This window comes from Cebidichthys violaceus, unplaced genomic scaffold, assembly GCF_023349555.1.
Source record: "Cebidichthys violaceus isolate CVI_PGR_0920_01 unplaced genomic scaffold, fCebVio1.0.p SCAF_179, whole genome shotgun sequence".
Lineage (NCBI taxonomy): Eukaryota > Metazoa > Chordata > Actinopteri > Perciformes > Stichaeidae > Cebidichthys > Cebidichthys violaceus.
In genome coordinates this window covers 127351-140379 of record NW_027176350.1, presented here as the reverse complement: position 1 = coordinate 140379, position 13029 = coordinate 127351, and the positions used below count along the sequence as shown (strand labels likewise).

At 41.7% G+C, this 13029-nt stretch overlaps 3 protein-coding genes across 5 annotated transcripts; 1 reads left to right on the top strand and 2 right to left on the bottom strand.

Moving 5' to 3' along the window:
* The first annotated feature begins 214 nt into the window (after window positions 1–214).
* Window positions 215–3628, top strand: cxcr3.1 (chemokine (C-X-C motif) receptor 3, tandem duplicate 1). The gene is made up of 3 exons (XM_068712880.1): window positions 215–304; window positions 1572–1964; window positions 2076–3628. The coding sequence occupies exons 2-3, from the start codon at window positions 1581–1583 to the stop codon at window positions 2811–2813; spliced, it is 1122 nt and encodes a 373-aa protein (XP_068568981.1). The 5' UTR covers window positions 215–304; window positions 1572–1580; the 3' UTR covers window positions 2814–3628.
* A 2072-nt stretch (window positions 3629–5700) lies between these two features.
* LOC137874256 (C-X-C chemokine receptor type 3-like) lies at window positions 5701–8861 on the bottom strand. 2 transcript variants are annotated; one of them, XM_068712881.1, is made up of 3 exons: window positions 8789–8861; window positions 7354–7707; window positions 5701–7064 (listed from the first exon to the last, which is right to left on the bottom strand). In XM_068712881.1, exons 2-3 carry the CDS (start codon window positions 7702–7704, stop codon window positions 6318–6320), a joined length of 1098 nt encoding a protein of 365 aa, XP_068568982.1. In that variant the 5' UTR covers window positions 7705–7707; window positions 8789–8861; the 3' UTR covers window positions 5701–6317. The 2 variants fall into 2 exon arrangements, with proteins under 2 accessions (XP_068568982.1, XP_068568983.1); XM_068712882.1 differs by having other exon boundaries at window positions 8801–8854.
* Window positions 8862–9938: 1077 nt separating this feature from the next.
* On the bottom strand, window positions 9939–13029 carry cxcr3.2 (chemokine (C-X-C motif) receptor 3, tandem duplicate 2). 2 transcript variants are annotated; one of them, XM_068712878.1, is made up of 3 exons: window positions 12881–13029; window positions 12206–12280; window positions 9939–11784 (listed from the first exon to the last, which is right to left on the bottom strand). In XM_068712878.1, the coding sequence occupies exons 2-3, from the start codon at window positions 12239–12241 to the stop codon at window positions 10681–10683; spliced, it is 1140 nt and encodes a 379-aa protein (XP_068568979.1). In that variant the 5' UTR covers window positions 12242–12280; window positions 12881–13029; the 3' UTR covers window positions 9939–10680. The 2 variants fall into 2 exon arrangements, with proteins under 2 accessions (XP_068568979.1, XP_068568980.1); XM_068712879.1 differs by having other exon boundaries at window positions 12206–12272.

Sequence of the window (13029 nt, the reverse complement as noted above, 5' to 3'; positions counted from 1 at the left end):
CATAGAAATGTTATTCACAGGTGTTTATGGAAAGTGTACCAAAATACTAAAAGTGGGGTTGAAATCAAAATAATTCCAATTATCAATAGTTTCCCTGAGTTCCCTTAAAACATGAGAACCTCTGCATGGTTTTGTTCCTCCTCATAAGCGTAAGTTTCATGTATGGTTAGAGGTACAGCTCTTTTCTGGGCTTCCCCTTTGGTGGCTCTATATGTGCTGTTTTTGGTGACACTGATCATTTCAGCTGTGTGCCCTTGTTAACCTGCTCACAGAGGAGAAGACAATATCAAAAGATTACACTTTGGTAAGTTATTGGCGTAGCCTATATTTTCAGACGATCCATATATGGTTTGTTACTAGGAAGATTTGAATACATTACATGACATTATTCATAATTTGATCAATGCATTTCAACTGCTTTTGTACTTCTCACCTGTTTTGTGTATGTGATCTTCGTCTAATTAACTAATTGCTGATAAACATGAACTGAATCTTATTTATATTATTATATTATATTATTATTATATTAGTTCACAGTAAGAGACTGCAGTAGGTCAGACTGTGATGTGATTTGTGGCGTGACAATGTGCCGTTAACGTTACGGTGCCAGTCAGTATAAAGTTGCGTTTGAGTCATTCATCATGACCAAATGATAATTCATGCAACAAGTTACAGATTAAAGCACGATTGAAGCATTGTTACTATTATGTCATTTCTTTCTTTATTCTACTCTTCTGTCTCACTTGAAAGTTTTTTCTTAAACACTTTTTTTCTGTTGCACTTTTCATCCACATAGTTATTTGTATTTCAGAATTTTTGTTTCATAAATATGTCCATGTTATTCTTGAGTCATGCTATTTTGGTTATTTGTGTTTCAATAAAAAAACATGATGAATATTTTAGTGCATCAAGACTCTTGCTGAAACTGAAATTACACACGCTTCCTCTGCTCGTGTGCATCAATTTCTCTTCCCCAAATCTGCTCAAAGCAATTCTGCACAGTAATATGACTGAAGTGGTCATAATTTCCTCCAGCTTAACAGGGAACTCAGATCATGTTGATTGGCACAAAGTCATGAAGTTTATCAGGTATCATAGCATAAAACCTCACATCATTTGGCATTGTTACACCACGGTCAAGAAATGATGGTGCTTACGTTTAACAAGAACGGCAACAAGGGGTATTCTTTAGCCTTCAAAGTATTTACTCTAATGCACCCCAAAAAGTTATGAGCACAGATACAACTTGTCCAGAATACTTCAGGATTATGTCTAATAGACAGATTACAAACCAGTTACTCAAAGAACGAAACCTCTTTTGCTCAAAATGCATATGGTGACTTATCCTCTTTTGTTTGACATAATTAATTTTGAGTGTGTTGAATTGTTATCTTGCTCTGATCTGTCTTGTTTGTTCCTTTTTTGTATTACACAGAGCATTTTAAATGAACTTCAAAAATGTGCAGATAATTCAGATACAGACAATGGATAGATGGATAAATGTGTAAACAGCCCCACCGTGTGGTGCTGGAACCAAATTAATGTATAGATTTGTTCTTCTTTTTGTGCAGAGTTCACTGATGGACGGCGTGTATACATTGACCGGAGAAAGCCTCGATGGCCTTTTTGATGATGAATTATACTACAATGAATCTAATGATACGATATACGATTGCTGTGACGACATTTGCGACTCGAAAGAGGTTGGGCATTTTGAGTCGGTGTTCATCCCAGCTCTGTACTCTGTGGCGTTTGTTGTGGGCATCCTGGGGAATGGAGTGCTGCTGGTAGTTCTGGTTCAGAGCAGAAGGACCTGGAGTGTGACGGACACCTTCATCCTCCACCTTGGTGTGGCAGATGTCCTGTTGCTGGTGACTCTGCCCCTCTGGGCTGCACAATCCGCTCAAGATCATGGATGGACCTTCGGCACTCCTCTCTGTAAGATCACCGGAACTGTTTTTACGGTAAGAGGTGTGCAACAGCAAAGATGCACTAACTGTGCACTAGAGTGCATGATAGTAAATCGTGGTTGCAAAGAGATTTTTCACTTGTGTCGGATTTCTTTGTACCCTCAGATCAACTTCTACTGTGGAATCTTTCTGCTGGCCTGCATCAGTCTGGACCGCTACCTGTCCATCGTCCACGCTACCCAGATGTACTCACGCAGGAAGCCCTGGGTCGTTCAGGTCAGCTGCTTGGCAGTGTGGCTCTTCTCCCTGCTCCTTTCTATCCCTGACTGGGTCTTTTTGGAAGCTGTGAATGATAATAGAATAAGCAAAAAAACACAGTGTGTACGCAACTACATCAGATTTGCTTCTGGGACGGTAGGTGACTGGCGACTGGCATCACGCCTGCTCTTCCACACGGTGGGCTTCCTGCTGCCTTCAGTCATCCTGATCTTCTGCTACTCCTGCATCCTGCACCGGCTGCGTTGCGGCTCCCAGGGCCTCCAAAAGCAGAAAGCGTTCAGGGTCATCGTGGCAGTAGTGGCCGTTTTCTTTCTCTGCTGGACGCCATACAACATCACACTCATGGTGGACACACTTCATTCCAGCAACAGCAGCGAGACCTGCGGGCTCAGAACGTCTCTTGAAACAGCCAAGATAATCACCTCCTCCGTGGGTTTCCTCCACTGCAGCCTCAATCCCATCCTCTATGCCTTTGTGGGTGTGAAGTTCCGGCATCAGCTCCTGGACATCCTGAGGTCTCTGGGCTGCAAGCTGAAGACAAGTGCCAAACTGCAATCCGTTACCAGCAGGAGAAGCTCCATTTGGTCCGAGTCTGCTGACACCTCCAACTCCATTGCTATTTAGAAGAGAGACACCCTAACGTATTAACATGTACAAAACTGACCACGCTGACAAAATTACAGAAAGGTCCCATATGGTAAAGAAAACTGTGCCTTTAAACGAGCAATTTGATTTTATTGTATACAATATAGAGCATTCCAGAGTTTTAAGCGTAAACCTTCTAAATGTGTCCCAGTCTCTTTGCGGTTGCAGTGGATACACAAAGTAAACATGGACACAAACATGGACGCAATTCTGTTGTTAAATGTGCTTAAACAGTGTGTTTCAGACAGAGTGTAAATACAGGTATATTCAGACAGTATGAGAAAAAACAATATTTTATTTTATCATTAATGCATGTTAACATGTTTTAGTATAAACCCAAAATACAAGTTTGAACCTGTAAATTAGCATATGTATGTAAAAAGACACATGAACAGCAGATTGTACAATGCTTTTGTTCATTTTTTGTGTCATATAACCAGTAACATGCTATGCTTTCTTTCAGTGTCCTGTAGTTCACAGTATTAGTAGCTGAACTTGAACATAGTCAACATGAACATGACTAAAATAATTTGACTGTCTGGGACTTGAGGTCAAACACCTGTACTTGTAGGAAGCAGATATATTATTCTCGGAGAAGTAGTAATTTCCCTTTTCTGAGTGTCAGGCTACATTGCAACATAACATGTAAATACTTCAGTGAGTATTATTACTAAGGCTATATCCTGCTTTGAAATATATTGTATACCACAATTATAGGTTACTATATGTTGTATTTTATTTTTGTACATGGATTGTTCAAATACAGAATAAAATTATATTTTTTTTATCATAAACCAGTATGTTTTTAACATTACAGTACAGCTCGACAGGACCCCTTAAAGGCCAATTTTTTCATACAAAATTGTATAGAATTTACAGAAAATAAAATTGAACAGATAAATGAATGAATAAATACATTTTAAATACCTAGAAAATATTTAAGTTTAGTTGGTGGGTAGTCAAAAATGCTATCCAACACCCATGCGCTTTATCCCTAAAAACATTTGTGTTACATGTGAGATTTTTTACTTTAGGTTTCCTAAATTGTAATCTTGAGAGGTATTTACCAGAAACTGATGTTTTCACATTTTTCCTATACAGCTAGTTAAGAAGTTATCAAATCAGTCAAGTAAATACTGTATACCCTGTAACAAATGATAGAGGATAGTTTGCAGCATGAATTTCACAATTTAAACTTTAGAAGTTAGATTGTGCAACGGCCCTTTTGTATTATCTGTTCTTTCTGTATGTATTGAGCATTTAAGATATTTTAATGTCGTAACTTCTCTAAAAAATGTTCTCTATGCTTATGATATAGTCAGGATCAGGTGATTACATAGAATACAAGCATGAACAACAAGTTGACTGCGAACCATCACGTAGGGGTTTCAGGGGAAATAGCTTACATCTCTTTGACAGGAAACTAAAGTCACAAAATGCCGCCGCACATCCTCAAACACGTTGCCTAAGCAAAAACAGACAGGTGATAGAAAAGCAAAGAGCACAGGGAAATGCCGTGACTTGTGGCAGACTACTGTTTTCCATCACAGCACGTCTCATTCATAATTTAGACGAGCAGCAAACATTTCACAACAGCAGGCTGGTGGCACTGGTGTTAAAAAGAAAGCGTCCCTTAAAGTTTGATTCCAGTAATAACAGGGTATCTATAGTATAGATACCCTGTTATTACGCTACTGGTTCCGACACGGAGGTAGAGAACAAAGCGAGCGAAGGGTTCATAAACTCACCCACAGTCTTTCAGAGTTAACAGCTTGGCTGCACGTTCATTCAAACACATCAAGCTCTGTGTGGTATGTGGTCACCATGCATTTGTCTTGGTTTCAGTCATCTAGTCACGATGCTCAATTCTTTTTAACTTTTGTACGTACTTAGATGAATAAAAAGCCTTGAATTTTTGGTGGACTCAACTCCCTTTACTGTGGACGGTACAACAAAGTTGTGTTTGTACTGATAACAGATTTGTTATTCATTAAAGAAAAGTCCTGATACGTTTGGTGAGAAGCTCTAGCTGACACAGGAAATAACACTTCAATCTGAGGCAATACTCAGTAATGCTATAAACTTGACGTGTTGCTGCTGCCGCCACAGATAAAAGCCGCTTTTCTAACATTAGACCATTGTTTTCAGGCTTTGGCTCTAGGCAAACTGAAACACCATTAGAAAGAGGAAGGAAAATAGGCGGCCAGAGAGGAGGGAAGGTGTTGTCTTTTCTTGTGTGAACTTATTTTACTCTTTTAGACTTTCTAAAAGCACACCCAGTTGTGAAAGATCACTTTATTTCAGGTCATATTTATATGTGTTAACATTATCTTGCTTTGAGTGCAGAAATCAAGCGTGCCTACCAGGACATAACCTGACCCAACAATGTGGAGGGGAAACCACAAATTTAGTGCTCAACACAACGTGCACCGTGATCTTTAGAATAAGATCTCGTCTTCTCTAACTCCTCTCCTTTCCTCCATTTGCAACCTACACCCTTTTTCCATCCATAAAGCATGGCACTGTTCTCACTCCGCCAAACAAACAGACAAGTCTCTAGATGAGAGTAAGCCGAGAGCTATGAAAGAGCTTCAGTATTGAGATCTTTCTTCCCCACTTCCTCCTCCTCTTCTGTCACCTGACTGATGACATCACCACCTGTTTGTGTCATCCGCCATCCTGCAGTCCACACACCATGTTGCAACAAAGAAGTCAAAAAGAAATAAGGCTGTGGGATTTGCCAACGGGAAATTCCCTCACTGCACTGTGGTCACACACACACACACACACACACACACACACACACACACACACACACACACACACACACACACACACACACACACACAAAGTCACTGCACAATCGTGGAATCCACACAGTCTTTACTGTCTGAAGGTAACAAGATAACATAAGTAATAAATCAATTGTGTCATCCGATTACATGGAACAAACTCTGTCAGTCTACTTGATGGAGGATCCCAATAACACTGACTGAAGAATTATCTTGTATTGTTTTTACAAAGGCTTCTATATTACCATATTCCATTCCAAGAATTTTAAGCATTATGGCATATACTGTATATGGCGTTAAAGCTTTATGATAAATTGTTAAACAGCTTAAAAACTGTTCACTGACACTTATATAAAACAGTACAATGATAATAATAATAATAATACCAATAATACACAACAAAAAATATAGATATTTACAATTGAATAAAAAAACTCATGATTTAGGGTAACAAGCTAAAATTGTGCAACAGTGATTGCAAAATACAAATACAATGAATGTCACCATGAAATGGCACGGAAACCTTCACATTGAAGAGTCATTTTGTAAAAATATCTATTTCTCATCCTTATCTCATCATAAGGTCCTCCTTCCCTTGAACCCATGACACGATTTCACCCTAAATTCCCCTCACGGGTGGAGCATCACTCTGATCCCTTCTGAGTCACAGGAGGGCATTTCTGTCCATTAATCAGCACTGAGTTGACTGCACCTGATGATCTGTTGTCATCTGTTTCAGCGCTTCCCCTTCGGGATTCGGGTCAGGCAGGGCCTCCTTGCCAACACCCAAGCCCCACAGCGAGCTCTCAGATTCAACTTTAGCACTTCTAAACATGGCCAGTGTCTGTTTCCTGACGTTTCTACATAGGCCGAAATAGAGCAGAGGCCTGAGGCAGGCGTGCATGCAGCCCAAAGCAGATGTGACCGCCAGAGCTGTTTTCAGGGAACTTTCAGGCTGATGCGGCTCCTCCGAGCGGCTTCTGAAGGTGTCCACAATGAGTGTGATGTTGTACGGCAGCCAGCAGAGAAAGAAGACCGCTACCAGGGGCAGGATGAAGGTGACGGCCCTCTGCTTTCGGAGGCCGTCAGAGCTGTGCCGCAGCCGAAGCAGGACACAGGAGCAGCAGAAGATCAGGGCGGCTGCAGGCAGCAGGAAGCCCAGCGTGTGGTGGAGAATGCGTGACACCAGCTGCCAATCAGTTACTGACTGGGAGTAGCTGGGAACACACAGGGTTTTCACCTGGGCCGGATCTTTCCTCGCCACCAGGAAAACACAATCAGGGATGGTGAGGATAAGGGAGATGATCCAGACTGACAGGCAGCTGATATGAGCTAACCTGGGGTTCTTCTGGGAGAACAGCTGGGTGGCGTGGAAGATGGACAAGTAGCGATCCAGACTGATGCAAACCAGCAGAAAGATGCCACAGTAGAAGTTGATCTAGGAAAAAGAAGAGGAAAACTTGAGCTGTGATCTAGTGTAAGATGGAAACTTCCAGCCAGCTTTCACTTCTCCTCTACTCTGATCCCCTCCTCTTGCCTCTTCCTAGAAATGCTGAAATGTGGATGTGACCGGGGAGTGTACTTGCTTAATAAAAGTATTAAGTACAATGACCCTTGATTGGGAGGGAAATAATGGCCGACAGCCAAACACAACTTTCTCACAGCTTCACTGAAAAGATTTCCCTTTCACTTCACAGACTGTTCTACACACACGACTTGGTACTTACATTAAAAACAGCTCCACTGATCTTGCAGAGAAAGCCCCCAAAGCACCATCCACACTGTAGAGCCGCCTGTAACGCCCAGAAGGGCAGCGTCACCAGCAGCAGGATGTCCGCAACACACAGGTGGAGGATGAAGGTGTCTGATATGCTCCAGGATCGCCTCTTCTTAGCCAGAATGGCCAGGAGTAGTCCGTTTCCAAGCAGCCCTACAACCAGCTCCAAGAAGTACAGTACCGGGGTCCACACCGCTTTACTGGCTCCTGGCTCGATGTCCTCTTTATACTCATAGTTGTTATCGTAGTCATAGGTGCCGTTCTGGAGAAATAATCCATCAAGCACCACATCCATGTTCATCTACTGTGGAGGCAAAGAGAGAGAAATCTAAAATGCTGCAGAGCCTCAGAGGACGGATGTTGAAACACACCAGCTTATATACTCCTCCCTCTGTGTGTTTGACAGTCAGCTGTGTGTGTGTGGGTGTGGGTGTGTGTGTGTGTGTGTGTGTGTGTGAGAGAGAGTAGAGTCCTGAAAATGTCCCTTTGGGAAGTCCGACTGACCCTCTTTAAACAAGCCTCAACCCACTCAGAACTCATGGTGTGATCTCACTATATGAGGCAACAGTGGAGTTGGTTTAAACGGGAAGCACAGTTCCCCCTGGTCACGCACGCACACAACCTATGAAGCTATTTTATGCACAGTGGCTGTGAGCTCTAGCCACTCTGTTTTTACTGTTGATGAAGATACGCAAACACGTACGCCACGAAACCAGAAGTACTGGTGTAAGATACGACACGTCAAAGACGCTCGCGCAAATAGACATACAGTGCTCCACAGCATAGATCAGGTGCGAAACTGAAACTAAAAAAAGAAACAGCTGGTAAAGGCTTGAATATCTGAACCGCAAAAATTGACTACAACTGACATTATGTATCAAGTCTACATTTCTTATAAACGGCAACATATACTTGCTTATTATGAGAGAACACTTGCACCGTATAATACGCACATATTGGCTACATAAAGGCTTCAGCTGCAGACTTTAGAGGACAATAACCTCGCAGTGCGCAGAGGACGGATGATACTAAAAAAGGACAAACTCTTCACACCGGGGTCAACGGCTTTAGTTTAATTTACTGCCGCAGTTTTTTGGAAGGGACATCTTGCAGCTGTCGAGCGAACATCAAGTCCAGCAGAGAAAACGAAAAGAAATATCTCTCCGCCTTTGAGCGTAAACTTTAACAATGACTAAAGTAAGAATTAGAGGGGAATAGATGCGGGGAAATCCTCGATTACAACAGCACCCCTGGTAGAGGGAGAAACGAAAGCAACTAGACGATTGAGCAAAGCTGCGCTTCACTATCTGTTTTACAACACGGAGCCACTTCGCGGAGCAAACAATGATTTTACAGATCACATTATAAACTCAGAAGGAACTTACGTGCACTCTCACCGGATTATTTTGGTTAATCAAATGCCACTTCGTCTCGCACATTGCAAATCTGCCAAATCTGTCAATACACACATAAAACCCGAAGCGCTCGATTAATTGTTTTTCAAAATAAAACGTGTATTGGAAATCCTTGCAGCGTCAACTGCTAAAAATACAAAATAAAAGAGACTGAGAAGTGGACAGTGTGCTTGTGTTTGTAGCGAAATGATAAAAAAATGGCACAGTCCTTACTGTCGTTGCCATTATCGTGTGGTTGAGGTGCTTTATTCTGAAGGCCAAATTACCCAGCTTCCGGCCGTCCGCTTACTGTGCCTGACTTGATGCTACTATGAACCGCACGGGAGTGCTGCACACAAAGTACAGTCAAACAATGCCTCTCACAATGCGCCGCACACAAAGCCGCTCTCCACGAGGTGGAGCTGTTTGCGTTTGTGTCTCCAAACCGAACAAGAGTTTAAACCCGAGGCCTGCTCCAACCACCTGAGGGTTTACCGGGTTGGATGAATACAATGAAGATGAATAAAATCTGCAGTAGGTCTTTTTTACATCAGAGTGTGACAGTGATGTTTTAGTGGGATCATGGTTTTACTCAAGTACATTTTTTTTTTATTTTATTTTTTAAATCAGACAGAAGGGTGAAAACTAAAACATAACATAGTGTTTGAGGTATTGTATTGCTGTGAAATAAAATACATTGTAATTTGAGGTAGTTGCAGGCTACTTTACTTGAGTAATTACATTTTAAGCTACTTTAAAGTTAATTTTTGACATTTTTGACATTTGTATTTTACATACAAATATAGTATTACATAATACACTTATGAAATGCAATGCATTGGTAAGTGCTTTTTGACTTGTAAATGATGTGAAAATTGTAATCTCAAAAGTGACTATAACTATATAGTGGCGTTAAAAGCACAACTTTTGCCTGTAATGGAGAAGTGCAAAGTTGCATTAAATTGAAATACTCAAGTAAAGTACAAGTACCTGTAACTTAAATACATTAAATTCTACCACTTACATCAGGAGACCTGTCAGTGCACTTGGCAACTGCATGCTGTGCTGGATGAAAGTTAATCAAGTAAACGTGCAGAGAACGAATCTGAGATGTTGATGCATATAAGAACAGGACACTATATTTAATTACAAAATATTTATTACAAAAATCTTGGCACATCACAAACATCATGGGTTTTGATGTAATATACAAAATTCAAAATGAGTTATACTGCTGAAGAGTTTTGAAGCACAGAGAGACCAGCTTTATATGGATCACGAAAAAAACAAAAACCAACGAGAAATAGAAATTTTAACACAACCATTTTCACTATTTTATAATCTGAAACTTGTTTTTTCTGTAAACAGAGTGTGGATTCTGATAAGAATATATACTGAGTGTAAGGATGTGAGATATGAGGCCACAGCTACATCTCAACTGCTGAACAAGCTTTTCTAGGAGTATGAAGTAATCTAGATGTTTCACAAGATTAGATTTGTGGACACACAAAAAAAAAAAAAGTTAGATGACCGGGTCAGCGTGTGAGATGTGGTGTCTCGTTTTAAACATGTTGGAAGCTGCACCATACAAACTATCAGAAATCAAAGCAAAGAAATCACTTCTTCACTTTTCCCGCTGAGAACATTTTAAAGTTGAAATTAAGCTAAACTTTTATTATATATTTTAATCCTTTCTTTTTTCACTCAAGTTTGCTTTCTATTTTTTTTCACACACGCGCACAAGCGCGCGCGCGCGCACACACACACACACACACACACACACACACACACACACACACACACACACACACACACACACACACACACACACACACACACACACACACACACACACACACACCTCGCTCTTCCTGTCTCTCGTTTCACACCATCACAGAGAAGGAGGTGTTTTCGCTTTCTGCAGAGCTGAAGGATCCGGTGGTTTTCCTGAGCCTCCTCTCCCTCCACCCCTCCATCCCCAGCAAGCCTCTCTGTCCCAGCAGCCCCTTACACATTCTGACCAGCTCCCTCCTGAACTTCACCCCCACAAAGCCATACAGCAGAGGGTTCAGGGCGCAGTGCGACAGTCCCAAGCTTTCAGTGATCAGAGTCCCAATGTCCATCACATGGCCAAACTGGCAACCTCCAGCCACCACGCCCAGCTTGTTCAGACTATCTACCAGCTGGAAGCAGCTGTACGGTGCCCAGCAGACGACAAACACAGAAACTAAGGAGACAATGAGGCTGAGAGACTTGCGCTTCTGGCGACGAGTAGCGTTGCAGAGGGACCTGAAGATGCGGATGTAGCAGTAGAGCATGATCAGTAAGGGGAGCCCAAAACCCAGAAGCACACTGACCAGCTGCAGCCCCACCTGCCACTGGGTGGAGTTCTCAGTAAACCACACCTGGCACAGGAGCGCCTTCTGATGGCCCACAGTGTACACCTCCTCTACCTGTTTGAAGGCCATGTCCACTCCACTCAGGCCCAGGCAGCACACCCAGATGATGGCGCACACAATCTGGGCATGGCAGGTGTTGCGCTTCCAGCCAGAGCTGACAGCATGGACGATGGCCAGGTAGCGGTCAAAGCTGATGCAGGCCAGGAAAAGGATGCCGCTGTAGCGGTTCAAGGAGAAGAGGGCACTGGAGATCTTGCAGACAGCCAAGCCGAACACCCACTGGTGAGCCCACTGCACTGCAAACAGGGGCAGGGTGAAGGCCAGCAAGAGGTCAGAAATGGCCAGGTGAAGGAGGAAGGTGTCCGTCAGAGAGTAGGAGCAGGCTCCACTTCTCTGAGAGTTTCGGTAGCGTCGGATCACACAAAGCACCAGCACGTTGCCCACAAAAGCCAGGAGGAACACCAGAGTGTATGCAACAGGAGAGTACCTCTGTGCAAACCCGTAGCTGTCCTCCTGCAAGCATGGGACGGCCTGCGACTTGCTTGTGTCAGGGGAATAGGTGTAATTGTCATAGTCATCGGGATAGTCCTGTTGACAAGAGAGGAAAAGACTTAACTCAATTTCTTGAAACAGATGGATTGTAAAAGTGTGCTTCTCAGCATTTCACAAACGGTGTCATCCAGAAACCCATCATTGTGTATTTTCTTTTAATTTACTTGAGTCTCAGTGATGGCAGTTTTGGACACAAAGGTCATAATAAGATTCTAAAAATGTCAAAATAAAACTTGTTTCAGTATTTTGTCAATAAGGAACTTTAAAGATAGCTAATGTTTGTGGAAGATACTGTACAACATTTGACTAACTCATCTGAAAATATCTGTTAGGAATATGTTCTCTACGATGGGTTAACTGCTCATGTTATAAAATCTAAGTTGCAAACAGAGACCGTCTCAGTTCGTCCCCTGATGACCGATGATGCACATGAAAGATTTGAAAATGATCCACTCACCCAGTAATCGTCTGTGGTTGGATGAACATGATCCATATTTGTAGTAAACAAGGAGACAGCAGAACACCTGAAACCCTCCAACAGTTGAATAGAGCACACTCACAATCACAACAGAGTATTCAGATGAGAGGATCAGAAAGAAGAAGTTGTAATTTCAGGAACTGAATCCTCACACGTATAAGACAGATGCAAACATAGCTGTGATAAGAATGGAAAACTGCCTTAGGGAAATTGTGACTGATGTACTCAATATGGAAAAATATTCTATTTTGTACTTAGTCTATACTGCAGATCCAATATATGTTATTTTTATGTATACAATTCTTACATATACTATTGAAAGGGAACACAGTTTATGGGAATTTAACTCAAAGGAAGTAGAAACTGGTTTTACAAAACAATCCTTCACAAATGGAGGAGAAGTGAAAGTGCTTGGTTGACAGGAATCGCTACTATCTTGTTCTTTATGTTCTGCTTGCTTTGAGGTATTAAGCATTACAGAATGTGTTGTAATGACTTGGTAAAGACTTAGTATTCTGTGATTGTCAAGAATTTTACAAATCCATGAAAATGTCAAAAGGATACATTTTTGAAGAAACAAATGTACTGAAAACTAGTTTCTGATTTTAGTGATTTTTAACTCAAACACCTTTGCAATGCAAATTAGTTACTTACCCCTCTGAAGTCTTGTTGAGAAGACAGGATGCAAACAAAGGGACTGATGAAGGATATCCTGGATACTATATATGTTTAGATACAATCAAAAAGAACACAACCGGAAATGAAATAATTTGATAATCTAAGTGGTGAAGAATAACAGACGC